The sequence below is a fragment of the Corella eumyota genome, chromosome 5 (assembly GCF_963082875.1).
Source record: "Corella eumyota chromosome 5, kaCorEumy4.1, whole genome shotgun sequence".
Classification (NCBI taxonomy): Eukaryota; Metazoa; Chordata; class Ascidiacea; order Phlebobranchia; family Corellidae; genus Corella; species Corella eumyota.
Genome location: NC_137494.1, coordinates 11,347,676 through 11,372,329, shown reverse-complemented (window position 1 = coordinate 11,372,329; position 24,654 = coordinate 11,347,676). Strand labels below are relative to the sequence as shown.

Here is a 24,654-nt window from a genome sequence, read left to right as displayed (position 1 = left end):
ATCTTGAACGGTATAGATATAGCCTTAGGGCAGAACAGGCCTATCGTACATGTAGTAACTTAGTTAGCAATGCTATGTAGTCAATATAGCTAGCTAGAGTTAGACAGGTAAAGACTTGGACGTCAATTACCTTTTAATACGCTGCAGTGCGTATATTTTTGTGGCTAAATAAGTTCAAAACATTGCAAAAATGTTTTCTACAAGACTATTCATTGTTGTCGTGCTTTTTGTTGGAATTTTAAATGTAAGTATATCTTTTAATGTTTTAAATTTTTTGTTGAATAATAAAATTTGTTAAATATGTTAAATAGTCGTAATTCTAATAACAAGGGAACAAATCTTTTTAAATTTTTGCTTACAGGTTAATTCCGAAAACTTGGATAAATCACCAAAATTTGCCACAAAGAAAAATCATCCACCAGTTCCACCAAAATTTTGGTCTGGTAAGTAAAAAACGGTTTTTAATTTATTTGTCATATAAGAAATTTTGTTTTAGGTTAAAACATAAGGTATAGCGTTTAATATTTGGCGTTAATATTAGGATTTATTTTATTAATTTATCTTCGATGTAAGAAGGACAACTTTACAAATAAAGGCTATCATTTGTTACGTCATAACGGCCTTGAATTGCTATTTGCAGTTTTTGCAATTATCCTTTCTTCACCTATTACATGACAATTTACTGAGATTTAATTGGTTAATTGTCGAATAAATTTAAATAGATTTACTTATGAATGAAGTGTATAAGGTTTAAGTTGTCTAGGGTAGGTATTTTCAAGTTAAATTAATTAGTCACTCAATAAACCGGCAGCACGATGCAGTTAAAACACTTGTCTTTACTACAAGATGTCCTGGGTTTAATTACCACTCCTTCCATGTTGTAACGCTATTAAGTAAGATGCTATGAACAGTACAAACTCCTGCTAAGCCAACACTTAATCAGAAGATTTTAATTAGCGGACAACGGACAATTACAATTTATAATTCTTTTTATAAAACTAATGTTACTTTATGTTTAGGTCGTGAAGTCGACCTTTATGAAGTCGAATTTATAAAACTCTATGTTACTCTATGTTTAGGTTCTCACATCAAAAATAAATAAGTGTAAAAAAGCCACGATTTTACCTATTTAATTAACCAAAATCTTTTAAATTTAAGCTGACGACGGTGAGTGTTTGGACAACCCCGCCTACGAGGAGGACTGCAAAGTTTGGGCTGAAAATGGATATTGTGGTAGCAAAGCAATGGGAAAACATTATCCAAAATGGATGGAGCGAAATTGTATGGCTAGTTGTAACGTTTGCAAGGTGCCGGAATCTTTAAATTCGTGGAAGAAATTCAGTAAAATTGGGATAATTTTACTGGCCTTGGCTTACTTTTTTAAACTTTTGCCATTTATAAATTCCCGCAGAAACTCGCAATATTCTAGTTTTAATAGTTTGTTTTTTCGTGCAATTGTTTTAGTTAATGTTTTAATTTTGGCTTACTTTTTATAAAAGTCCAAATTTCAATTGTTGTTTTTTGTGGTGTTTTAAAACAACTTAAATTAGAATTTATTTTTCAAATTTAAAATAGTTTGTTTTAGATGAATGTTGTTTTTTGGGGTTTAAGTTTGATTTGTATTTTTCTTTTAAAGTCGATGTTTGCGTTATCTTAGTTTAATCTTTGAATAAAATTGAAATAAAATTTATCGAAAGAAAAAAACATCGTTGTTTAACTATTTTTCGTTAAATGCGTATTAGACACCGTGGGAATATATGTTTCCGTGCGGTACCGGAAACGCATGGACTTTAGTTTTGTAAACATTAAATTATTTTTGCAAGATAGTCAAATATATATTTAGCAAAATTATGATAAAAACGTTTAACTTTTTAGTCCAGTAACTGTTTAACCACTTAATCAATTAATTAACTTATACCTAATTCGGAAGTGTCTTGGCCGAGGTGTCCGGGGGCCGAAGTGTCTGGTTACCCAGTTTAAAAAATACTAAAGGTGGGGCAATTGCAATGGGCAATCCAATCAAATTATCAATATTGTTATATAGAAAACACAAATAAAATACAATTAAAGTTTGGTCTGTTGTTTAGATTATAGTTTTGTTGTATTTGTTCATTGTATTTATCTGTTATTTTGTGCTTTTATTTAGATATTTAATAAAATAATAGTTTTCTATATTCTTCAAGTTTTATACATAACTGTCACTGTCACTTTTTAAGAAATATGCAATTTGACCCAAATGAAAATCAACATATTAGATACAACCCTCTAAAAGACGAATGGGTTTTGGTTTCACCCCATAGACTAAAGAGACCCTGGGCGGGGCAAGTTGAGAAGCCCCAGGAGGCATTTATCCCACCTTTTGACCCCAAAAATCCATTATGCCCCGGTAATACAAGACCAAATGGGAAGAAAAATGAGGATTATGCAAAAACATTTGTGTTTGATAACGATTTTCCCGCCTTGCAAAAAGATAATGTCCATTTTCAAGAGATCGAAGACCCTTTGTTTAAAACAGCGCCAGCTAGTGGGGAATGTAAGGTGATGTGTTTTCACCCTCTTTCGAATGTCACTTTACCTGTTATGAAAATTGACGAAATCATGGAGGTAATTAATAAATGGATTTCGGTAACAGACAATTTGTCAAAAAAATATCGCTGGGTTCAGATTTTTGAGAATAAGGGGGCGATTATGGGGTGTTCTAACCCTCACCCACATTGCCAAATATGGGCAAGCTCATTTCTTCCAAATGAGCCTAGGGTTTCTGATCAAAATCAAAAAAAATATTTTCAAAAATATGGGTCCCCAATGCTTTTAGATTATGTCAGCCGAGAATGTAGGGCCGGAGAAAGAATTGTCATTCAAAACAACCACTGGGTGGCAGTAGTGCCCTACTGGGCTACCTGGCCTTACCAAACCTTACTTATTCCAAAGCGGCATGTCAAGCGCATCTTGGAGCTTAGTAATGAGGAAAAAGAAGCTCTCGCTGATGCCATGAAAAGATTGCTCGTAAAATATGATAATTTATTTGAGTGTTCATTTCCATATTCAATGGGGTGGCATGGGGCACCAACTGGCAAGGATTTAGACTTGGTTAATGACCACTGGCAATTACATGCACATTATTATCCACCTTTGTTGAGATCTTCAACTGTTAGAAAGTTTATGGTTGGGTATGAGATGTTGGCACAGCCTCAAAGGGACTTGACAGCTGAGCAGGCTGCTAAAAAGCTTAGAGAATTGCCTGATGTTCATTACAGTTTAAAAAAAGAGTAAAAATTAAGCTGAGAAAAATCAAGTTGTTGTGGTACTGTTATGTAAAACTAACTTTGGGCACCAGTAATTAAGCCCCTGAGTTCGACCTCCACTAAAGCTATGTCATAGCACCCTTAAGTTAGGTGCTTTTGGTCATTAATTTTTAGCATTTAGATGAATTAAAACCCATTCATTAACTTAAAAATATCAAATTGACTTCTGCAACAAGAGAAAATATAACCATTTTTTTAAATGATTTTTCAATATGTGCAATACAACTTTTGAACTTTTTGTTATTACTGCTAATATAATTATTAATTATTGCTTTAGTTGTGTAAAAATTCATATGGTTAAACTGTTAAATATTTTATGTAGCATATTCTTATTTATTTAATTAGTTTTACTCATGCTAGTTTAATTACTTTTTGTATTTTTAATTTAATATCCCCTTACTGTTTGAAAAGAAATAATTACAAATTTTAAAACTGTTTAATAAAAAACTCTTGTTCATTTTATGATTTATACCTCTTAATTGTTTGTGACTATGCAATTGTTGATTTGTATTATTAGTTTTTTAAATTATAAACAGCTTCAATAAGTATACTATTTTTATTTGTTCTAAATTTAATTGCGTAGTTATAAATCTAAATTAATAACAAATAGTTTGCCAAAATCTTCTAAAAATGGAATATTTTAAATTTGTATTAATAAAATTTACGTACTGTTAACATTTACATTTTTTTAGCATTCGAAAACAGCATTGTTTTGTTTCTATCATTATATTTAATTTGTACAACATCGCAAAATTTATACAGAATTTTAAAATTATTTTAATCGAACATTTAATAGACTTAAAAAGGGAATTGGCGATAATGTTGTAGAACTGTTGTTAAATACAAAAAGCTAATTTACTAAAGTAAAGCTTAGCTTAACTATGGTTTGCCCTATAATTTGTTTTACCTGTTTCTATTACCATGAGGTTTTGTGAATATAAAAATAAACCTGCATATTTCCCTGAAATCAACATTAAAAATGTTTTGATTTTAATTGATGGATAGTGTACAAAAAAAACAAAAACGATACTTAAATATGATCAATTAGAATTTAACCTGTTTGATTTTAAACAGTTACTTACTCTTAAGCAACGGGGATAAATAAAACATAGATTCAAATAAATCGTCACTCTACGGTTACAACTTCTATTTTTACAAAATACATGTGTTGCATTTCGCGAATTTCAAAAAATAAATTTTAGTTGGTTTAGTAAATAGATTTCTGTTGTTGCGGTCTTTCTAGTTTAAATTTATTTGAAAATAATTGTGTCGCAAGTGTATTTTTTTATTAATTTGGAGGTGTTGGTTTTAACTTTTTAAACAGTTTTAAATAATTATATAATTGGTCGTTTTTTATTTTCACGTTTTTAGGATTTATTTTGTCGTCGAAAACTGCCATACTTTCTAGACCAGAGTATTTTAGGCTTTAGTCAAGTTGTTTCGTGAAGTAAAGCTAAGAATTGTATTTATTACAAAATGCTGTTGGTATTGTTACTGATGCCATAAGGTACACAGGTACCAATTGCTACACTACTCATGAGGTCGTGGGTTCAATCCCCACTGCTCTTATGCTTTAGCGCCTTTGAGTAAGGCATTATAAACGGTATGAACTCTTGCTGAGCAAGCACTTAATCAGCAACATAATTACCGAGCAATTATAATCTATATAAATCCCAAACTGCTTAAGGCAACTCGAGACCGAGTCGGAGTAACTGATGTTACTCTATGTTTAGGTTAGCGCATTCGACCTTCCCACATCGAGGATAAAGCTATACACAAATTAATTTTTTTGTATATTATATCAAAATAATTAACAACAAATAATTGAAACTTAATCTTAAAAATTTTTACATTTAGTATTTTTTTAAAATCTTTAATAAGACTTTAAAATGAGTTTTCTTTGCCCACCGGGGGGTGGCACAGAGCAAAATTATTTAAGCATTGAAGATATTATTATGTCGAGTGAGAAGCTGCCGAGTAAATTTCTGGTTCCAGTAAAGGGACTTGGATTTTTGGACACAAGCACCAACAAAAAAGACATTGCTGTAAACACAAAGATGGATTTGCCATTTTGGCTTGCAAAAACCCTAGCTCAAAACAAGCGGAATTTTATAACTGTTCAATTTACAAAGCAATATAAAGACACTTATCGAGAAATATTAAAAGCTGATGCTTGTGTGGTTGACTTACATAAATTAGGGCCGTATTATTATGCCTTTGGGCAGCAGTTACTTACTTTAAATCATAATGAAACAATTCCGCTTTCAAATACCCTTGTAGCGGCTTTTAGCGATCGTTTTCGGATGATTATGGACTGGTCAGGAAATGCATTTGACCAAGACAATTCGTCGCTTATTAAACGCTTGGACGAAGTTGAACGTGACCTTTTTAATCAAGGTCAAAGTTCGCTGACCAAATTTCAAAAATGGGAAGTCGGGGAAAGTAGAAAACTTGAGGTTTCGAAAATGGTTTCGAGGCTTCGTAAAAGAAAAAGAGGGGCTGATTGATTTTTGTCAATATTTACTATTGTGGGCTTTATATACTTGATAAAATTTAAGGTTTTGTTTTTCAAATTAAACTTTTGCATTACTTGTAGTTCAAGGTCCCACAGAAATTAGGCCTGTAAAAATAAAGAGAAAAATATATGTTATTTATTGTGAATATATAATATTAATAACTTATTAATAAACATATATTAATTATATATATAGGTAAGATACATGTTTAGATTATGTAAATACATATTTCAAATACTGTAGAAGTTATCCTTAATGTTTTTTAAAGGATCGTAAACCACAAGGTTTTTTTATTTAATTGTTTTTATGTATAGGTAATTTAATTTGCAGATATATAAATATATATATTCTAAAATTATACTGCCTCATCTTGTTACTTGTGCTGTAGAATTAGTGTAAAGGATATATTTATATATATAAATAAGAGTATGTTTTGTTATTTTTTATAGGTGCATTGGTAATTTGTTTTTTAAAAATAATAGCACAAAAAACAATCATGGCTGAATTTGTTAACAAGAAAACCGAAGCAATGCTGCCAGAGTTGGAGCAACTGCAAAGAGTTAAACTTTTTTCTCCCCAAGAAGTAAGTATAAGTTAAAAGTAAGGTGGTGTGGTGGTTAGAACACCTGACTTTAAAACATGAGGTCATCACTTTGATTTTTACTATTATCATGTCATTGTGCTTTTGAGTAATGTAATATACAAATAAACATATTTATTTAAAACAAAAGTTAAAAATTTTTTTTTTATAAATACTTCGTTTAAAATTTGGAAGTTAACTTGCTATATATTTTTATTTTCAATTTAGATAAAGGCTGTAGTCAAAAAACGAAGGGCTCACGAATATAAACTGGTTCGTCGTGAAAAGGAAAAAAGGGATTTTTTAGCTTATGTTCAATATGATATCAACTTTCTCTCTCTTATTCATAAACGAAGGAAGACCATGCAATATTTTTATAAGAAGGATGAAATTGAATATGTTATTGTGACCAGAATTAACAGGTTTGTAAAATTATTTTCTTACAATTTTTTTCCGAAGCTTAATTAAAATTGCATCTCATTGATTTTATGATGGTTTTAAATTTTTGTTACTGTAAAGTATATATAATTCAATATTTGTATTAGTAATGTGCCGATCAAAATGGTGATTGTAAATCGCAGATTTTGAAAGGTATTTTGCGATCACCTGATTAAGGTCCAAAATCGGCAGATCGGTGATTACGTAACATTTAATTTTGTGTTACAATTTTTTTTTTCTATATTTTTTTATCCTCGATGTGGGAAAGTCAAATGTGCGACTTAAACATAGAGTAACATCAGTTACTCCGACCCAGTCTTAAGTTGCCTGTGGCAGTTTGGGATATTATATAGATTATAATTGTCCGACAAATAAACTGCTGATTAAGTATTGGCTCAGCAGGAGTTTGTATCGTTGATAGCGCCTTACTCAAGGGCGCTACAGCATGAGATCAGTGGGGATGGAACCCACAACCTCATGTGTGGTGTAGCAAGTGTTCTTACCCCTACACCACGCTGCCGGTCAATTAAACACGCACTTCACATACCTTAACCACAAAGATTTCCATAAACTTTTTAAGAATATTGTAATACCATAATTCAAATAGTGTTACGTATATTTATTTGGTAATTCTAAGCAAATCTATTTACAGCGCGTTATTTTTGCTCTAGTTATAGTAAATAATACTGAATGTTGCATATTTTAACAAATGTGTGAAAATGTAAGTAAATTATTTAACATACTAGATTATTTTTTTAGTAATTTAGTCACTGTTAAGTTACCAATTTTTCGGTCATGTTATCGGATCGCGATCTGACCGGAAATAATAATAACGATTCGATCATAAATAGGCAATCACATCACTAATTTTTATTTTCACATTTTTTATCATTTTTTTTTCTACTGTTTTTAGTTTGTTCAAGCAAATGACATTCAGATGGCCCCATGATATGAAAATATGGATGTCATATGCTCACTTCAGTATAAAGTGGAAAAATAAATCACAACTTAGTAAACTATCTTCCAGATTTTTGCAGGTATTGTTTTTACTTTTTTGTTTGTAAAAATAAAAAAATTGCTGTAAACCGATTTGCAATAATAAAAGTTGTTAGGACACTTGGTTGCACTAAATTAGGCCCTGGGTTTAATTCCTACTGCTTTCATGCTATAGGTTCCTTGAGTAAAGCAATATAGACGGTATTAACTATTAAAGTGGTTGTACTACATTAGGCCCCAGGTTCGATCCTGATTCGGTGTCAAAAAATAATCAGCAGATTTGTTGTCAGAAAAAAGGATCAATATTATCCCAAACAACCAAAATCAAATCAAGACTGTGTGGAAGTAACATACAGTGGATTTATGTTTAGAATGTGCAGTCAGCCTTCCAACATCAAGAATAAAAAAAATAAATAAATTATTAAAAAAAAAATTTTATTTTAGATGCATGGGGGAAAGCCCCTAGTTTGGATCCTCGCAGCCAAGTGGGAAATGGAAGTCGACGGATCATCTGAAAAGACCAGGAGCATCTTTCTTAGAGGCACCCACCTGCATCCGACCAACCAGAAGATCTGGCACGAGTTTTTCCGAGCCGAGTTCTTGATCTCGGAGAAAATGAGAAGAAGAATAAAGTTGCTAAGTGCTGGAAATTCTGGTTTTGAAGACAGGTAAAATAAGTTTTAAAATTTATAACTTGTTTTTTTTTTTATAGATGAACCAAAGTTCTGGGTTTGATCCCTACTTCTTGCAATAGAGCTAAATGGCATTTAAAATTAATAAGGCATCTAAAGACTACCGTAGAGTAAAAATCTCCCTTATAAATGCTTTTATCCTGAATATTTAAAGGTTGACTTTACGGTTTAAACTTAGGGTGACATTTGTTACCTAGACTCAGTCTTGGGTTGCCTTTGGTAGACTTAGAATTTATTGAGCGTATTGCCCGATTTTTAATTTGTTGGTTTGTTTTTAGGCATAGCATTAGTACATAGGGTTTTAAGCACATTATTCAAGGCTGATATAACATTGAAAACAGTGGGAATTGAACCGATGACCTCCTGTTGTAAAACCAAGTGTTGTAAAAACCAATTTAAAAAAATTTATTTTTTTTAAGAAATTTTTTTAGGTTTATTGCTTTAGAAAATTATTACTTATTTAAATTTCATAATTTCTATATTTAGGTAATAGACCCTTTTTATTTAACAATTTTTGTTTTTCTATTGTACAGTCTAAAATTAAATGTTTAAAATATGAATTTTTATCACAGCATAGATGAAAATGATTTGAAACTGATCAAAGGAGAAGGAGTGAAAATAGTTTACAAAAATGCAATCAAATCCATTCCAGAAAATGTTGAATTTTGTTCCAAATTTATTGAAATCTCTTTACTATTTTTGACTTCGTCACCATTTGCTAGTGATGTAATAGAAATGATTAAGATAAGTTTAAAAGAGAATTTTAATGAGAATGTTAAAGCAAGAGCAATCTTAGCAAAACTACATCTTAAAACAGGTAACTTTTTAAAAAAAATCATCCTTTTTTAGTATTCATTACTTTGAAAATAATTAAACTGACTACATTAGGTCATGGGTTTATTTCCTACTGCTTCCATGCTGTGTAGGCTGTTAAGCTGTCTTATTTAAATAAAAATTTGTATAATTATGTTTTTATAGAGAAAGATTTAAAGCTAGGCGAACAAAAATGCTGGAATGATTTTGAGAAAAATGTGACTGAAATCAACACCCAAGAAATGTGGGGTGAATACTTCGACACTTTGCATGAAAACTACATCGAAAACATCAACAGTAATCATAAACTTGAAAATGGAAATCAATTTTTTAACATCGCTTTAAGAGCTCATCATCAAAAAAAGCTGTCTGCATCTCGCTACACTACCTTTGTTCATTTCTCCCTTTCCAAGGGTCTTGTCAGCCGAGCTCTGAATATTTTAAACGAGGCTTGTGACTGCCAAAGGGAGGCAGAGTTGTGGCTGAAACGACTCGAAATTTTGACGTCCATTTCAGTCGAAGATTTTGAGTTTAAAATCGATATCAATAAAATCGCAATGGACACCATGCCGTTAGTGTCTTGCATGAAAGGCCATCAAAAAAGCCGATTTTGGTGTCTTTGGTTGGGGTATAACGTTGCCCAAAACAACGAGGAAGTTATGATGAAAATTTTATCTAAGTTTTCGCTGAAATCTGATAACGTCAACGAAATGCAGTTCCTTTTTTTGAAATGGAAGGCATCAAAAGATGGGGTAGTAGAAGCTTACAAGGTAAAATCTTATAAATTTTTTATTTTAATTATTGTACTTTCTTGATATTAAAGCCTTTTGTAGACAAATTAATTTTTTTACTTTTTTTATTCTTGATGTGGAAAGGTCAACTTCAGGACCCAAACATAGAATAACTTTAGTTATACTGGCCCAGTTTCAAGTTGCCTTTGGCAGTTTGGAATATTGTAAATTATAGTTGCTCGCCATTTATAAGCTGCTGATTGTTGGTTCAGCAGGAGTTTATACTGTTTATAGCACCTTACTTAAGGTTGCTGCAGCATGAGAACAGTGGGATTCGAACTCGAGACCTATTCATTTTTTGGTTGCCTTTATTTTTTTTAAATATCATTGACCTGTTGCCTTTTATTATTTGTTAATTGTTTTTTTTTGGGGGGGAGGGGGGGTGCATCATTACTGTGGGCTTTTTGTATGACTTTGTGCTGTAACACTTAGCTTCGTAACATAAAAATAATAAGATTTTTCCCTTAATCACCTAAAAATTTTCACCCAATAAATTTGAATTGATTACGGTTTTAAAAATTTCATATTTTATTTAGATTTTTACTGATGTGATATCGAAATTTAAAACCCCTGATTATGATCAATTTACAATTATGTTAACCCTGCTAAAATCAAGCCCAACTCTTTCTAACAAAATCATGGTCGAGTTTTATGAGAAGGCCCTCCAGGCTAATGGAGCAACCCAACCTGATTTATGGCTTGATTATTTATGCTATGTACGACAAAGTGGTGACGATTCAGGGCCGGTATATTGGAGGGCAATGAAGAATTTAAAACCCGAGTTAACGGAGGCGTTTATCACAAAATATACCTTAATGAATGTTGTAAAAGAATAAAAATAACTGCATTTTAATTGATTATGTTTAAAAATCATTTGTTCGTTAGGTTTTAAGACCCAAACACTCAATTGCTAAAAAAAGTATAAATTTACCCTTTCTTAGTCTAAACTTAACCAGGAGTGAAGAACAATAGGTTACAATCACTTTCATGTTCTCGTATTACCTAAAAAGGGTGTACTCTGTGTCTACTTTTGCTAAGGTGGAGGGAAGATAGTACATTATTTAATAAAATGGACACTAACATTTAAATTTAAAGTTTTTATCGGGTTAATGTTGTTATATCGACCTAATTTAAGTTTTTAGATTTGTCTTATTAGAATAGAAGTCGGGTTTTATATTCATTAGGCTTTATTTATTAAACCATAGACGAAATACAATATAGCCAAATGTTTTTACCACTTTATCATGCCAACAGAAGGTTAGGTCCCGCAATAATCATTAGTTTGAACTCGGCAATGAAGTTAAAAATCGACATTTGCTTTTAGATCTTAACTTCAGAAATGTCCAAAATTTGAAAGACTGTGGCATGTAGGCAAAATATGCATAGTTTAAATTTTTAAAAAGGCTAAAATCAGGCAATAATTTTTTATTAAAGTCACTTTTTTGCGCTAAATTCACGACCGAAACTTAATTTATTAGGGACAAACTACAAACCATGAAAGCGCCCGACTGTAACGGACATTTGTTATCGACAAGTCGGGTTTTTTTTGATGAGTAATGAGTGAATGGTGTTTCAGCACTTTTGAAAGTTGCAAAGTCCGCAAGGTTATTTACGAACGTTATCGCCGTCTTTTAAAAGTATAGAACGTTATCTTCAACTTATTTTTGCAGAATTAGGTCAGCGCGGTATAAAAAAAAGCAATTAATCGTTAGGTATATCCGTTTGGTTGTCCCCAACGCGATTTAACTGTTTAATTTGACTTTGGACACGTTTTTTGAAGATTATTGCGTTAATACGGCTTACAACAGCATTTATAAGTAACATACAGCATCAAAAAGCGCACAGTTAGATTTAGTAAGCATGTTACAAACCAACAAAACGTCGTTATGGTATCATGGTGGTTTTGCCTCAGCAGGAGCTGCAATGTGCACTCACCCCTTAGATCTTATAAAGGTAAAATATTAATTAGCATAAAATTGTTTCCATGTGTAAATTTAAAGGTTTTATTAAAAAATAACATAATTAAAACATAAAATAATATAAGAAAGCGACTGATGTCATGTAGGGGTCAAAACATTGGCCTTTTATACAAATATATAAGGTCATGGGTTTGATCCGCACTGCTTCGATGTTATAGCACCCATGAGTAAAGTGCTATAACAATACAAACTTCCGCTGAGCCCAAAAAAAACTTGCAATCAATTTTATAATTTGTTCAAAATTAAATTTGTGTAGGTTCACTTGCAAACCCAGCAAGCCAGCAAAATGAGGGGTACACAAATGGCAGTCCATATTGTAAGAAGTCAAGGTGTTTTAGCGCTCTATAATGGAATAAGTGCTTCAGTAGGAAGACAGGTATTAAAGCTTAATTTTTGTTTTAGGTTATTTTATAATGTTTTTCTTCTAAATGTAATTTAACATTTTTTATTATTGTGTGTTTTTATTTGTTTTTGCATATTTTTATACAAAGAAGTTTAGTGAATGTTATATGTATGACCAATTTAAAGACCTTAAAATGAAAAAATTGTTATTTGTGATGTACAAGTAAATTTTAACAAGCATATATTGGTTGCAAATTGCAACTACATTACGACAAATGAAATGCAGCATATAGAGTCTGCATTCAACTAGTATATATAAATAACTTGTTATTTTGAAAAAAAAATTTTGTAAAGAAATCAAAACCATTTTATAATAGGCATAAAAAACATTTTTTTTACTACAGATGACTTATTCAATGACAAGATTTGCAATATATGATATATTACGACCAGTTATCGCTGGTGAAAAATCCAATCCAACAATTTTTCAAAAAATGATGATTGCTTCAGTAGCCGGTAAATAAATTTTATTAATATTACAAGTTAATATTGTCAGTTTGAAATATTATAAAGCTTATTGCCCACTGATTTTTATGGTCGGCAAAAGTTTGTAATGTTTATAGCGCCTACCTAAGGATTTTAGGGATACATGAAAGCAGTTGGAATCGAACCAAAGACCTTATGTTTTAAAGCCAAATGTTGTAACCATACAACACACTTTAAAATATACTATATGCTTCTTTTATTCTTTTAACAAGTATATATATAATAAACAGATTTGTATTTTTTATGACATATATGAATTTAGTAAATATATATAATATATATTTGATTTAGTATTTAAAAAATTGTTTTTTTTGCAACCAGGTTTTATCGGAGGTATAGTAGGAACACCTTGTGATGTCATAAACGTAAGGTTACAGAACGACATTAAATTACCTGTTGATCAAAGAAGAAAGTAAGCAAAACTGTTTTAAAATAAGTTTTATAGGCATTGGTAAAAATGATTTAAAAAAATCAATTTTTAAAATTAAAAATCAAACCCTTGATCACTCTATCTATTTGATCATGTTTATTTTGTAAGGAAGCATTTGGCTGGAAACTATATTTTCAAAACTGCCATCACAAAATAATATTTTCTAATAACACCTCCTAAGTCCTACCCTTCTTCGGGAAATGCCCTTTAATTTCAAACAAATTTTGACCTAAATTTCAGAAAAATATTGTTTTTGAAATTTTAGTTTTTCGGAAAACGTCCATTTAGTCAAATAGTTTAAAAAAATATGTAAATTACCAAAATTTAACCGTTATTTTATCAAAAAACAATTGTTTTATTTTTTACCTAATTAGTTTAATTGTTTTATATAATAATACTGGTGACTCTAAAAAGCCCTATACATTGTTAAACTATTTGTTCTATTCACTTGGGAGTAAAATAATATTAACTTGTACATTTGTATATTGATTATAAGCCCCTTTAGATACTATGTAGTTTGTTAGTCTGCTTTCTTTTATTGATTTTTAAGAGTGTTTATAATCCCAAGCTAATTGTTGTGTTAAATAATTGATAGGTTATAAATAGTTAAATTTTAAGCATATCTAGCAATAAACAAAAGAGCTTTCTTTTTTGCATATTTTTTGAAACATTGTTTTAAAAAGTAAAAAAAAATTTTTTTAATGTTTGGTTGTTAACATTAAAATACGTTATATTTTTTTTTATGGTAACCTATTTGACTATGAACATAAAACTCACTAAAAAATAGATTTTGGTTTTCGGTGAAATGTCTATTCAGTAAAAATATTTTTAATTTCAAAAAAATTATTTAATAATGTTACTTTATTTTTAATATTTTAGTTACAAGCATGTGTTCGATGGATTATTTAAAGTTTATTCTAAAGAAGGAGTTTCTGCATTATTCAATGGAGTGGCAATGGCATCAAGCAGAGCGGTTCTAATCACTATAGCACAGGTATTACATAAGAATATTTCATTTAATAATTTTTTAAGTAAAGTTAAAATAGGCTAGTTTTTAAAAATATATACCAAATTAAGTCGGAATTCTTAACCAAATGCTTACTTTAACTCTAACCTATTTTAAATTTATTTGATTTTTTCAAACTATTTGATCCTTTATTTTTTTTAAGTAGTGTAAATAAATTAGATAAAAATTTTTAATAATTATTTTTTAGGTACAGATTGTATATATACTTGATTTTTTAATGTTTAGGCTATTGTTAGTTTTTTTTATTAGAAAAATTATAAAAACATTTTAAATCAATGTGTAAATTATACATGTATTAATATATTTAAAAAAAATTCTTTTAAAAAAAAAAATTATTTACTCAAAAAAATTATGCACCCAAATGATGTATATACTTAATTTAAATTATGTTTAATTTTCAGATAGCATTTTATGATCAGATAAAGGAAAATTTATTAAAGACATCATTTTTTAATGACAACATTTACACCCATTTTACAGCCAGTTTATTAGCAGTAAGTATTAAAATTTTATAGTGCTAAATACTAAATACACACAATAATTAGGCTATACTTTTCGCAATAAAATAGAACCTAAAAAATATATATAGTTTTTGCCTTTGTTTAAAATAGCGCAATGTTTTAATTTTTTTACATCTTTTAATTATGTGTCCAAAGTTAAAATCAGAATATTTGTATGGTATGTTAAATACTAAATATATATACCAATATTTTAAACAATATTGAATGCTGCACAAGCATTTTTAGTACTAATATATTCAAGATAATGCTGAAGTTGCTGGCATATTATAAGTCATTTTTTATCAGTAAACCTGAAGTTGACAATAACCAAAACCAACGAGCTCAAATATTGATACAAGGCCATGGTTAAATGGTTAACTGAAATCTTGTGGTTTTTCAGTTAAAAAACTGCTGACACAGTTAACAAAAGTTTTATTTAAATTCAGTCTACCTAGCATTGAAAAAAATGCTCATTTTTTTTGAAAATTCACAAAAAATATATATAAGAACATTGCACAAATATATATATTATCCACTAAGCTCTATTATATATAGATTAGATTACTTAGTTAAATTTTTAAATTGCAATTATTATTATGTCATTTAATTTATTAACGAATTAACCTAATAAGAACAAGGCAAGTTGTGTAGTGGTTAAATGACTTGATTTTACTACATAAGGTCTTAAGTTTGATCACCACTAATTACATGCATGTTGTGCCCTTGAGTAAGGTGTCAAAACACCCTCTGTCAAAAAACCTAACAAGACTGGGTCACAGTAACAACTGTAACCCCATGTATAGGCTATAAAGTCGGCCCTCTTTAACATTGTGTATCTTAAATTTATTGCTAATGTAGATAATAACTTTATTATAGGCCTAAAACATAACACAACTATGAATTTATATTTAAAAAATCTGAGTAATATGGAAATATTATTTTAGAGCAAAAGTTAAGATTTAAACAACTAAAAAGGTTTTTTATTATTTATAAACATTTTAATTTTAACATCAAGGGCGGAATTGCAACCACCATAACCCAACCAGTTGATGTTATGAAAACAAGGTTAATGAATGCTAAAAAAGGAGAATATAAGGTAATGAAAAGTTTCTATAGATTTTATTTGTCTTTAAATTGATAAAAATGTATTTTTCATTCAAAAGATATATTTTATTTTTGTTGTTAAAAAAATATAATAGAAAAAAATTTTATTTACTTATTTATGTCCTTTTCTTAAATGGTAAATAAATTCTATTATAAATTTGCCTTAAATTTTAATTCACAATTGTTTTTAATTTAAAAAATAACTTTTGTTTATGCAATTATGCTAATTAACCTTTAAAATATATTTTATAGTATTGTAATGTCATTAAATATAAAAATACTTCTCGAACAGAACATAAAATGTCTATTTAAAAAAGGTCATATCTCTAAATTTAAACACAATTCTCTTATACTGTAAAATACATCATTTAAAGATAGTAATTTTCTATAATGCAAAACAAAAAAAAAAAAAAAAAAAATTGCAAAGTGGAAAATGTTGTATTGTTAGTGATAACAGGCTTTAGTAACCTTTTTGTGTTTTTTTTTTGCAGAGTATTTGGCATTGCGTTAAAGAAACGGGTAAACATGGCCCTTTAAGCTTTTTTAAGGTAAGAAAAAAAAAATTTTTTTAGATTTGTTTTTTCAAAAATTTTTTAATTTTTATATTTTTTGGGGGTTTTCAGGGTTTTGTCCCAGCCTTTGTTAGACTTGGACCTCAAACAATTTTAACCTGGTTGTTTAAAGAACAGTTGAGGTTAAGGTATGGAAAGGAAACAAAATTTTAAAATTTTTGGTGCTAAAATGTGTAGGCTATATTTTTGTGTATTTTTCAAAAGATGTATTTTTTTATTGTTTATTCACGAAAAGGGGGTTTGTACCAAAATCTTAAGACTTAAAATTGTTTTAAGGGTAAATAATTTAAAATGTTGTGTCAGGGTTACATTTTAAATGCATTTTTTATTCAAAATTATTGGTAATTTATATTTTTAATGAAGTTTTCAATGGCAAACGGGGGTATCTTGCCTTTATTGAACTCTAACTATGCTTACAGAAGATGTTATATTTATTAGAGTGCAATGTTGTATTAAAATCACTAATTTTATTTTTGGCATTGTGTTTTTCTTGCTAAAAATTGTTTTAACCTGTGAAAACTTGAATAATTTCAAGTAAAAAAGTTGTTTTTTGTCTTCAAAGTGTTTTTGTGTGTTTTTCGGATATTAATTTTTTGCTTTAGCTATTGTTTTATTTTTTTCTTAATTTTTTTTTTACCTATGGTGGCATATTTTTTAAATTTGTTTAGTTTGGATTTTACAATCATGTTTTTTGTAATTTTTTTGGGAAAAATATCGAAATTTTAACAAGTTTTTCATATTTTATTGCAATTTTTTTTTGCTTTTTTGCCATATCACATATTTTTGTAATTTAAGCATTTTTATGTTACAATTTTATGCTATTTGCCTTTTTTTTAATGCTTTGTGCTTATATGCAAATGCTGTCAACGGTTTTTAGCAAACAGCATAGAAATAGTTGAGTCAGCAAATTTTTCGGCATATTTCAAAATTATATTTAATTTTATGTTTTTTTGGAAACTTAGGCATAAAAACTGTTAAGATAGTATTTTTTTTTTGATTTTTAAGATAAAATTGTAAAAGAAAAATGAATTTAATCAAAAAAAATTTATGTTATTTGTTTTTTTTGGTTTAATTTAAAAGCGGAATCATTTACCGCGCGTTGGCGCAAGAGAGTCTTATTCTTTGTAAGATGTGTGTGTTTTATAACTTTGTGTTATTTATTAAAACAAAATAAAAATTTAAAAAGAATTAGTTTCATGCTTTTACAAAATAGAATTTTTATAAAAAAGTACTAAATTGGGTGATCCCATTTTTAAAATTTTTATTTATTCAATAATAAAGTTATTGTGATTTTAAGTATTCAAATAATTTTATTTTTTTAAACATACATGTGAAATTTTAATCTAAAATTTGAAGTAAATTAATTATGCTGGTTTTAAAAAAGAATTTTAAGTGGAATTTTCGCTTTTAAAACGAAAACTAGTTTTGGACAATGACGATTAAAGGTTTTATGACGTCACAAGGTGATTTAAATGACAGTGACGTTCAATATTTTAAAACATTTTTGGTTAACTTAGAAACATATACAGAAAAACAAACATTTTTTTTAAATTAATACGACTTTTTTTGAATTGTTTAAATAATACGACTAAAAAAACTTAAAAAAAAAATGTAATTCTTGTTTGACCTTTAAATTTGTTTTTATTTATAAAGAGTAGGTGTTCCTCTAAAAAAGTTTAACCATTTACGTTTTTAACACGAAGTATTAGTTGAACGTTAGCGTCACTCTCTATCTACATGCCCTGTAGGCAATTTAGGAAAAATTTGATTGAAATTTTTTTATAAGTACAACGCATTTGCGATTATTTTGTTATATACAATGCATAAGGTCGCTATTTGTTTAAACTTTTTTAGATATTCGTAAATTTAGTTATTTAGAATAAAGTCTGTTTTAATTCTAGTTTATATATTAAATATTACTTGTTAGTATTTGTAGTTTCAATGTTTTAGTACCATCGGATAGTTTATTAAAATATTGCTTTAGCTTGAAAAACAGAAACAATTGTTTAATTTATAATATTATGACATTAGTTAAAATTTAGAGAAAAATATTACATTAGCTACAAAAATAATAAATATTTTATATATAAAATAGTAATAAAAAGAAAGTTAGTAACTAAAGTTTATTTTGGTTTAAATTATGTTAAATATTATGTAAATGGGTGTTTATTTTTATAGCAAACTCAACTTTAGGCTACGTAGAATATTTATTTTATTTATTGGTTCTGAGTCTAATTTGCCTTTAAACGACAAAACCACGATAAAACTAGCACTTAACCTATCTTACTTTATCACATTTAAATCTTAATCATAAGTTTGATAAGCGATGGAATTTAAACAATAATCTTAACATTTTTTTGATTATTTTAAAGTCATATAATTGTGTTTTATTCAAAATTTTAAATATTTTTTTTTTTTTTTTTAAATATTTTTTTAAAAATATTTTATTACGCTTTCTTTTTGCCTTAAGGGTTAGACATAGATTAAGTTGCGTTTATATGATACATTGGCATGTTAAAAAACTGTAGATATACGTGTTTTATAAACCAATATTTTAGCTCGTTTAGCCAAAGGTGATTTTATTATGTTTTTATAATTTCTATAAATATTTGACAATTTTGTTTAAATTTCGTAGAAATAGTCTGTAATTTTTTGATCTTACTAAACAAGTTTAAATTAAAGCAATTTAAAGTCAATTATAATTTAAACTGACACTTAGATAGGCGTGACAATATCCTTCATTAATTGTGACGTCATGTATATCAGCTACTATACGTAATGGCGGTAACATGTAGCAATTTACTTTGTCATCTTGGTTAACCTTTGTTTTAATTTTTTAGATATTAATCTAAGCAAAACTTAAGAAAATTTACACTAAAAGAAGATTTTAAACTTTTGATCACGTGATGGCCAGCATCATTCTTCAGGTTACGACTCTTTTGGTCGTCCTAGCAACAGTTCGTGCCGTCATTCCGCCGGAAGATGACCAAGTCCGGAATTGCGTTCCGTTCCGGTCCCTCTTGACCCGCACCCTGGTGCAATATTCCGCCACCTATTTTTCGGACAATCCCCGGTCGACCAACGCCATTTTGGACCCCAACTTGATCAACGATTTTACCCCGGTTGCGCTATTTCGGGAGTTCTATGGACCCCATGCAACGCCCCGGGACTTCGAACTTGCAATTTTAAGGTAGACTAATTTATTTTTAAAACTCTTTTTAAGTTATTTTTTCTGACCAACGTGCTGTAACATCTAATGAAAAGTTTAAAAAACTATGAATACGCTGCCCTTCGACGTGTGGCTCGTTGGTCTAGTGGTATGATTCTCGCTTAGGGTGCGAGAGGTCCCGGGTTCAACTCCCGGACGAGCCCTTCTTTTATTCTATTTTTATAAATTCGTCTAACAAGAGATTGTCAGAAGTATTTAGTTAAAATAAATTATTAGGAAAGCCTGGACGTATTTGGTCATGCTATTTTCTGTTTGTTGTTTTGTTAGGGCTTGTCAAATTGACTTAACCGCTTTGTTGGTCTTATATACCCACGATTGGCAATTCATTATAACGTTTCTAACGTAAAAGTGTTCTTATTACTTTAAAAATCATCTTTTAATTTTTAAATCTTTTATCTAATTAGGCATTAAAATGTATTTAGAATTTATTATTCGGACCCGGGCCCTGAGGGACCAAACCAGGAAGACAGTGACCGAATATTTTTGCGCGAAAATATTTACACTTACGCTCGTGCTTCGAGTTATGTGCTAGCCCGCGAAAAGTTTGGCTTGCTATTATACTTGGACGTTGAAGATTATGCCAGTGGGTCGCCATTTTGGAATTCTTATCGTTGTATTAGTGAAGAGTTTGTTGACAGCATTTCGCAAGTGATTATTACTGAACTGGAAAGGTAAGGGACAAACTTTTATATACTCTTTTTACCAACTTGGCGGTTGTATACATTTTACTTGCTAAGTTATTTTGTAATATTAAAAACAAGGTTTCATAAATAAACTTGCATGTTAATGTTACACACTGAGCTTTTTATAAGGATACATATCCTGCAGTTTAAGTGTTTAGTTAAGGCATATACACAACAGGTAATGTCGAATATAATGCTTTACTTTTAGGCTACAAACATAAATTTAAACTAATAGGGCTAGCGCAACCAAAATACGACTACACCTAATCAAATGCTATCTAGATAAGGTTTTAAGATCAGCGATAATCAAACGCACCTTTTAAAGAAAATGTGTAATTTCTTGCTTAAAGAAAACACAAGAAATTTCAAAACGAACTGTTTAATAAAACAGCTTCAGGCACCGCGAGAAACAATACTGCTTGAAATCGCAAGCAGTAGTTAAATCTAAATTTTCTTAACGCAGGGTTCGAAATGAAATCGGTGAATTCCGGTTCGGTCGGTTCCTGGATCTGGGCTCCGGTACAACTTTAGCGTTTGCCATTGATGACACGGGGAGTATGTCTGGCGAGATTGCTGCTGCTAAACAACGGGCAAAAGTAAGTTATTCTTTTATTTTACTAATTACCTTGACATAATAGTTTTAACATTAGTCACAGCCTAACAGAACTGATTCGGTTTACGATAAATTTTAAGGTGTGTTTTTATAATGACCGTGTCACATAATTATGGAAAATACATCGTTAAATATACATAGTTTGATATTTAAAAACCTGTTAGAATTTTCCTTATAAATGTGTTATCTGTAATATATTTACTAGTAAAAAATATTAGCGGCGTTCCGTAGTGGTTAGTTAGAATATTTACAACGTGAGGTGTATGTTCGATTCTCACTGCTTCCATGTTGTAGCAGCACCCTTAAGTAAGATGCTATAAACGGTACAAACTTAATATCTAAAACTGCCTAAGACAACAATACAACTGAAATTATGACGTCACAATTTGTTTAACAGCAAATCATTGACGAACGCGAAGGCTCGCTAGATCAGCCCCAGGATTTCGTCCTCGTACCATTTAATGACCCAACAGTAGGACCTATTACGTCAACAAACAATCCAAATGTTTTTAAGCAAGCCATCGACAGGTATTTTATTGCAATTTTTACCTGGGGTAAAGGTTTATAGAATTAGATAGCGGAAATAACGCAGCTTTTATCAAGTACCGACAGCGTGGTGTAGTGGTAAGAACACTTGCTACACCACGTGAAGTCGTGGTTTCAATTCCTATGCTATCATGCTGTAGCGCCATTGAGTAAGGTGCTATAAACGGCATTAAACTCCTGATGAGCCAATACTTAATCAGCAGCTTATAAATATTGGCCAATTATAATTTATAATATCCTAAACTGCCAAAGGCAACTTGAGAATGGGGCGGGGGGAACTTATGTTACTCTATGTTTAGGTCGTGCAGTCGACCTTCTTACATCGAGGATAAATATCTTATATTAAAAAATAAGTAATATTATATAGTTTTAAAACTTTTTTGGTATTAGGTTAGTGAATTGGTTTTGATTTAAAAGTTATTGTATAAGTTTTTTTGTTTCTGCGCATCGGCTTGAAAAATAAGTCGTTCCGAAAGTGTGGCTCGTTGGTCTAGTGGTATGATTCTCGCTTAGGGTGCGAGAGGTCCCGGGTTCAACTCCCGGACGAGCCCGTTTTTGTAATTTGTTTTAATTTCTCTTTATTTAATAATACTTCTTTATTAAAATTAATATCTACGTGGTTTGCATCTCAAAAATTATTTTTATTCTTTAAGCATCGACTCCTATTTTGTTGCGGTTAAAATTTTGGATTCCGTTAGAAACGCTTTCTGCGATTCGACTAACAAATTAACAAAAATATCTTTTGAAGTATTTATTTATAGAAAAATTTAAAATACAAATAAAACGTGATGTGTATACTTTCTCATAAAAGTTAAAATTATTATATAAAAAAACGGGCTCGTCCGGGATTTGAACCCGGGACCTCTCGCACCCAAAGCGAGAATCATACCCCTAGACCAACGAGCCACATACTACAATTGCGCCGTAAAATCAACTGTTTCGTTCGAATTTGAACAAATTAAATCGCTCATGGCAATTTGAACACCTATTAATCATTTAAAAAGTATATATTTTGATACGAATACATACGTCTTTATACTTACGATCCTAGTTTAAGTGTGATGATATAATTTAGCAGCGGTCAAAATTTAAGCTTTTCATTTGAATATCGATCGGCAATTCGGTTTACAAATAAAAAAACACAAATAAATTTAATGTGATTACTAAACTTTGTTTGTTTACTTTTGGGAAAAAATAGTTGGAAGTGACCATCAAGCTAGTTTATCATATGGCTTGTTGGTCTAGCGGTATGATTCTCGCTTCGGGTGCGAGAGGTCCCGGGTTCAATTCCCGGACGAGCCCTGATTTTTAAAAAGTGTAATAGAGAATTAAGTAAAATAACTTAGTCAAAGTAATTTGGTTAAATTTTTTTTTATTTGGAATATTATTCTTCCAGTTTGTTACTTTTTAAATTTACAAACAGACCGCGACGTTAATATTTTATTATAAACATAATAAAAATTTTTTAAAGAATGGGCTCGTCCGGGATTTGAACCCGGGACCTCTCGCACCCAAAGCGAGAATCATACCCCTAGACCAACGAGCCACATTTAAAGATTGCGCCGTAAAATCGACTGTTTCGTCTGTTTTAGTCGATTTTAAACAAATTAAATCGCTCATGGCAATTTAAACGACAAATTAGTTAATTATGAAGTTTTGCTATTTCCTAATACGAGCAAATCTTTAGACTTACGATTCTAGTTTAGGTGAAATGATTTAATTTAACAGCGGTTAAAGTTTAAGCTTATCACTCGAATAGCTATCGGCAATTCGATTTACAAATTAGCAAACCTAAATAGAGTTTTAAGTAAGCATTAGTTTGTTCACTTTTGAGAAAAAATGTGTGCCCAAACAACTTTAAATTTATATTATTGAACGCTACAATAATGCTTTTAGACCATCAAACCATTTTGTATGTCTATAAACTCTAAATAATGCGACCTCTGTTTTTTTAAGTCTTTTGTTAATACATCTGGAAAAAATTAAAACTGCGTGTGCTTTCGAATATCTGGCTCGTTGGTCTAGGGGTATGATTCTCGCTTCGGGTGCGAGAGGTCCCGGGTTCAATTCCCGGACGAGCCCTTATTTTTGAAAAAAAAGAGAATTTGAGAAAATAACTTAGTCAAAGTAATTTGGTTAAAAATCTTTTTAAGTATACCTATAAATTTGCTAGCGTTATGTTATGTATATACAAAATTAAAAAGATGTCAATACAATTTGCTTAAATATTTCTAACTGGCAAAGTTTTTTTAAAATTGGGTCATCTTAAAATCTGGAAAATTATTTTATTGAAAAGTATAAGGCGTCGTAATTATGTTGTGGTTGAAAATTAATTGTTTTTCGAAATATCCTCCGGCAATTTGACTTACAAAATTTAATTAAATATTTAAGTTTGGGAGAGTAGAGCTATATTGGCTTGCAGCATACTTTGTAAAATATTGGGTATTGATTATTATACTTTTTATGCGCTAAATATTTGATGTGTCTTTTTGAGTATATTAAGAGTTCAAAAAAATTAAAAAAAACATAAGGGCTCGTCCGGGATTTGAATCCGGGACCTCTCGCACCCAAAGCGAGAATCATACCCCTAACCAACGCGCCACAAATAACAACTGCGCCGTAAAACTAACCGCTCCCGTTTGATTTTGGAATTCAGTCGAAGGAGTTTAAAAGGAAACTTAGACCACGCGGTTATCTGTCATCTGGCTCGTTGGTCTAGTGGTATGATTCTCGCTTAGGGTGCGAGAGGTCCCGGGTTCAACTCCCGGACGAGCCCATATTTTGTTTTAATCTATGTTGATTCAATAATACCTTTTTATTAAAATTTAATAGCCACGACTTTTGTAACTAAAAAAGTAATTCTATTCTGGAGGTAGTGACTCCTATTTTAAATTTTGGATTTCGTTTGAATCGCTATCGACAATTCGACTTACAAATTAACAAAAATATATT

The 24,654-nt window shown here is 30.0% G+C and overlaps 6 protein-coding genes and 7 non-coding genes across 13 annotated transcripts in view; 11 read left to right on the top strand and 2 right to left on the bottom strand.

The window, feature by feature from the left end:
* Positions 1-109: 109 nt before the first annotated feature.
* Positions 110-1,683, top strand: LOC145753137 (uncharacterized). Its single transcript, XM_082569532.1, has 3 exons — positions 110-244; positions 362-443; positions 1,159-1,683. Exons 1-3 carry the CDS (start codon positions 191-193, stop codon positions 1,494-1,496), a joined length of 474 nt encoding a protein of 157 aa, XP_082425658.1. The 5' UTR covers positions 110-190; the 3' UTR covers positions 1,497-1,683.
* A 537-nt stretch (positions 1,684-2,220) lies between these two features.
* On the top strand, positions 2,221-3,442 carry LOC145752882 (galactose-1-phosphate uridylyltransferase-like). The gene has a single exon (XM_082569248.1). It carries the CDS (start codon positions 2,221-2,223, stop codon positions 3,271-3,273), a length of 1,053 nt encoding a protein of 350 aa, XP_082425374.1. The 3' UTR covers positions 3,274-3,442.
* Positions 3,443-5,174: 1,732 nt separating this feature from the next.
* Positions 5,175-5,917, top strand: LOC145752873 (DNA replication complex GINS protein PSF3-like). Its single transcript, XM_082569236.1, has one exon. It carries the CDS (start codon positions 5,195-5,197, stop codon positions 5,810-5,812), a length of 618 nt encoding a protein of 205 aa, XP_082425362.1. The 5' UTR covers positions 5,175-5,194; the 3' UTR covers positions 5,813-5,917.
* Positions 5,918-6,274: 357 nt separating this feature from the next.
* LOC145752831 (U3 small nucleolar RNA-associated protein 6 homolog) lies at positions 6,275-11,072 on the top strand. Its single transcript, XM_082569181.1, has 7 exons — positions 6,275-6,404; positions 6,630-6,823; positions 7,753-7,876; positions 8,280-8,503; positions 9,100-9,344; positions 9,506-10,110; positions 10,668-11,072. Exons 1-7 carry the CDS (start codon positions 6,318-6,320, stop codon positions 10,965-10,967), a joined length of 1,779 nt encoding a protein of 592 aa, XP_082425307.1. The 5' UTR covers positions 6,275-6,317; the 3' UTR covers positions 10,968-11,072.
* A 124-nt stretch (positions 11,073-11,196) lies between these two features.
* On the top strand, positions 11,197-17,806 carry LOC145752013 (mitochondrial dicarboxylate carrier-like). Its single transcript, XM_082568194.1, has 9 exons — positions 11,197-12,084; positions 12,367-12,486; positions 12,857-12,968; positions 13,320-13,410; positions 14,308-14,422; positions 14,857-14,949; positions 15,971-16,051; positions 16,551-16,607; positions 16,683-17,806. Exons 1-9 carry the CDS (start codon positions 11,992-11,994, stop codon positions 16,782-16,784), a joined length of 864 nt encoding a protein of 287 aa, XP_082424320.1. The 5' UTR covers positions 11,197-11,991; the 3' UTR covers positions 16,785-17,806.
* Positions 17,807-19,478: 1,672 nt separating this feature from the next.
* LOC145751823 (inter-alpha-trypsin inhibitor heavy chain H5-like) overlaps positions 19,479-24,654 on the top strand; it is a 34,328-nt gene continuing 29,152 nt past the window's right edge. The window contains exons 1-4 of the mRNA XM_082567939.1: positions 19,479-19,821; positions 20,283-20,531; positions 21,007-21,139; positions 21,554-21,684. Coding sequence (XP_082424065.1) covers positions 19,538-19,821; positions 20,283-20,531; positions 21,007-21,139; positions 21,554-21,684 — 797 coding nt within the window. The 5' untranslated portion in view covers positions 19,479-19,537. The remainder of the gene's footprint in view (positions 19,822-20,282; positions 20,532-21,006; positions 21,140-21,553; positions 21,685-24,654) is intronic.
* Positions 19,932-20,003, top strand: Trnap-agg (transfer RNA proline (anticodon AGG)). Its single transcript has one exon. It is a non-coding gene; the product is annotated as a tRNA-Pro (tRNA).
* Trnap-agg (transfer RNA proline (anticodon AGG)) lies at positions 22,182-22,253 on the top strand. Its single transcript has one exon. It is a non-coding gene; the product is annotated as a tRNA-Pro (tRNA).
* Positions 22,537-22,608, bottom strand: Trnap-ugg (transfer RNA proline (anticodon UGG)). Its single transcript has one exon. It is a non-coding gene; the product is annotated as a tRNA-Pro (tRNA).
* Positions 22,933-23,004, top strand: Trnap-cgg (transfer RNA proline (anticodon CGG)). The gene has a single exon. It is a non-coding gene; the product is annotated as a tRNA-Pro (tRNA).
* Positions 23,177-23,248, bottom strand: Trnap-ugg (transfer RNA proline (anticodon UGG)). Its single transcript has one exon. It is a non-coding gene; the product is annotated as a tRNA-Pro (tRNA).
* On the top strand, positions 23,713-23,784 carry Trnap-cgg (transfer RNA proline (anticodon CGG)). The gene has a single exon. It is a non-coding gene; the product is annotated as a tRNA-Pro (tRNA).
* Positions 24,407-24,478, top strand: Trnap-agg (transfer RNA proline (anticodon AGG)). The gene has a single exon. It is a non-coding gene; the product is annotated as a tRNA-Pro (tRNA).

Excerpts from the sequence above, each read along its gene's own strand:
- LOC145753137 (XM_082569532.1), top strand. The coding sequence starts at position 191 with ATGTTTTCTACAAGACTATTCATTGTTGTCGTGCTTTTTGTTGGAATT. Across the intron at positions 245-361 it reads TTTTTGTTGGAATTTTAAAT|GTTAATTCCGAAAACTTGGA; the intron begins GTAAGTATATCT and ends TTTTGCTTACAG. Across the intron at positions 444-1,158 it reads TCCACCAAAATTTTGGTCTG|CTGACGACGGTGAGTGTTTG; the intron begins GTAAGTAAAAAA and ends TTTAAATTTAAG.
- LOC145752882 (XM_082569248.1), top strand. The coding sequence starts at position 2,221 with ATGCAATTTGACCCAAATGAAAATCAACATATTAGATACAACCCTCTA.
- LOC145752873 (XM_082569236.1), top strand. The coding sequence starts at position 5,195 with ATGAGTTTTCTTTGCCCACCGGGGGGTGGCACAGAGCAAAATTATTTA.
- LOC145752831 (XM_082569181.1), top strand. The coding sequence starts at position 6,318 with ATGGCTGAATTTGTTAACAAGAAAACCGAAGCAATGCTGCCAGAGTTG. Across the intron at positions 8,504-9,099 it reads AATTCTGGTTTTGAAGACAG|CATAGATGAAAATGATTTGA; the intron begins GTAAAATAAGTT and ends TTTTTATCACAG. Across the intron at positions 10,111-10,667 it reads GGGTAGTAGAAGCTTACAAG|ATTTTTACTGATGTGATATC; the intron begins GTAAAATCTTAT and ends TATTTTATTTAG.
- LOC145752013 (XM_082568194.1), top strand. The coding sequence starts at position 11,992 with ATGTTACAAACCAACAAAACGTCGTTATGGTATCATGGTGGTTTTGCC. Across the intron at positions 14,950-15,970 it reads TTACAGCCAGTTTATTAGCA|GGCGGAATTGCAACCACCAT; the intron begins GTAAGTATTAAA and ends TTTAACATCAAG. Across the intron at positions 16,608-16,682 it reads GCCCTTTAAGCTTTTTTAAG|GGTTTTGTCCCAGCCTTTGT; the intron begins GTAAGAAAAAAA and ends GGGGGTTTTCAG.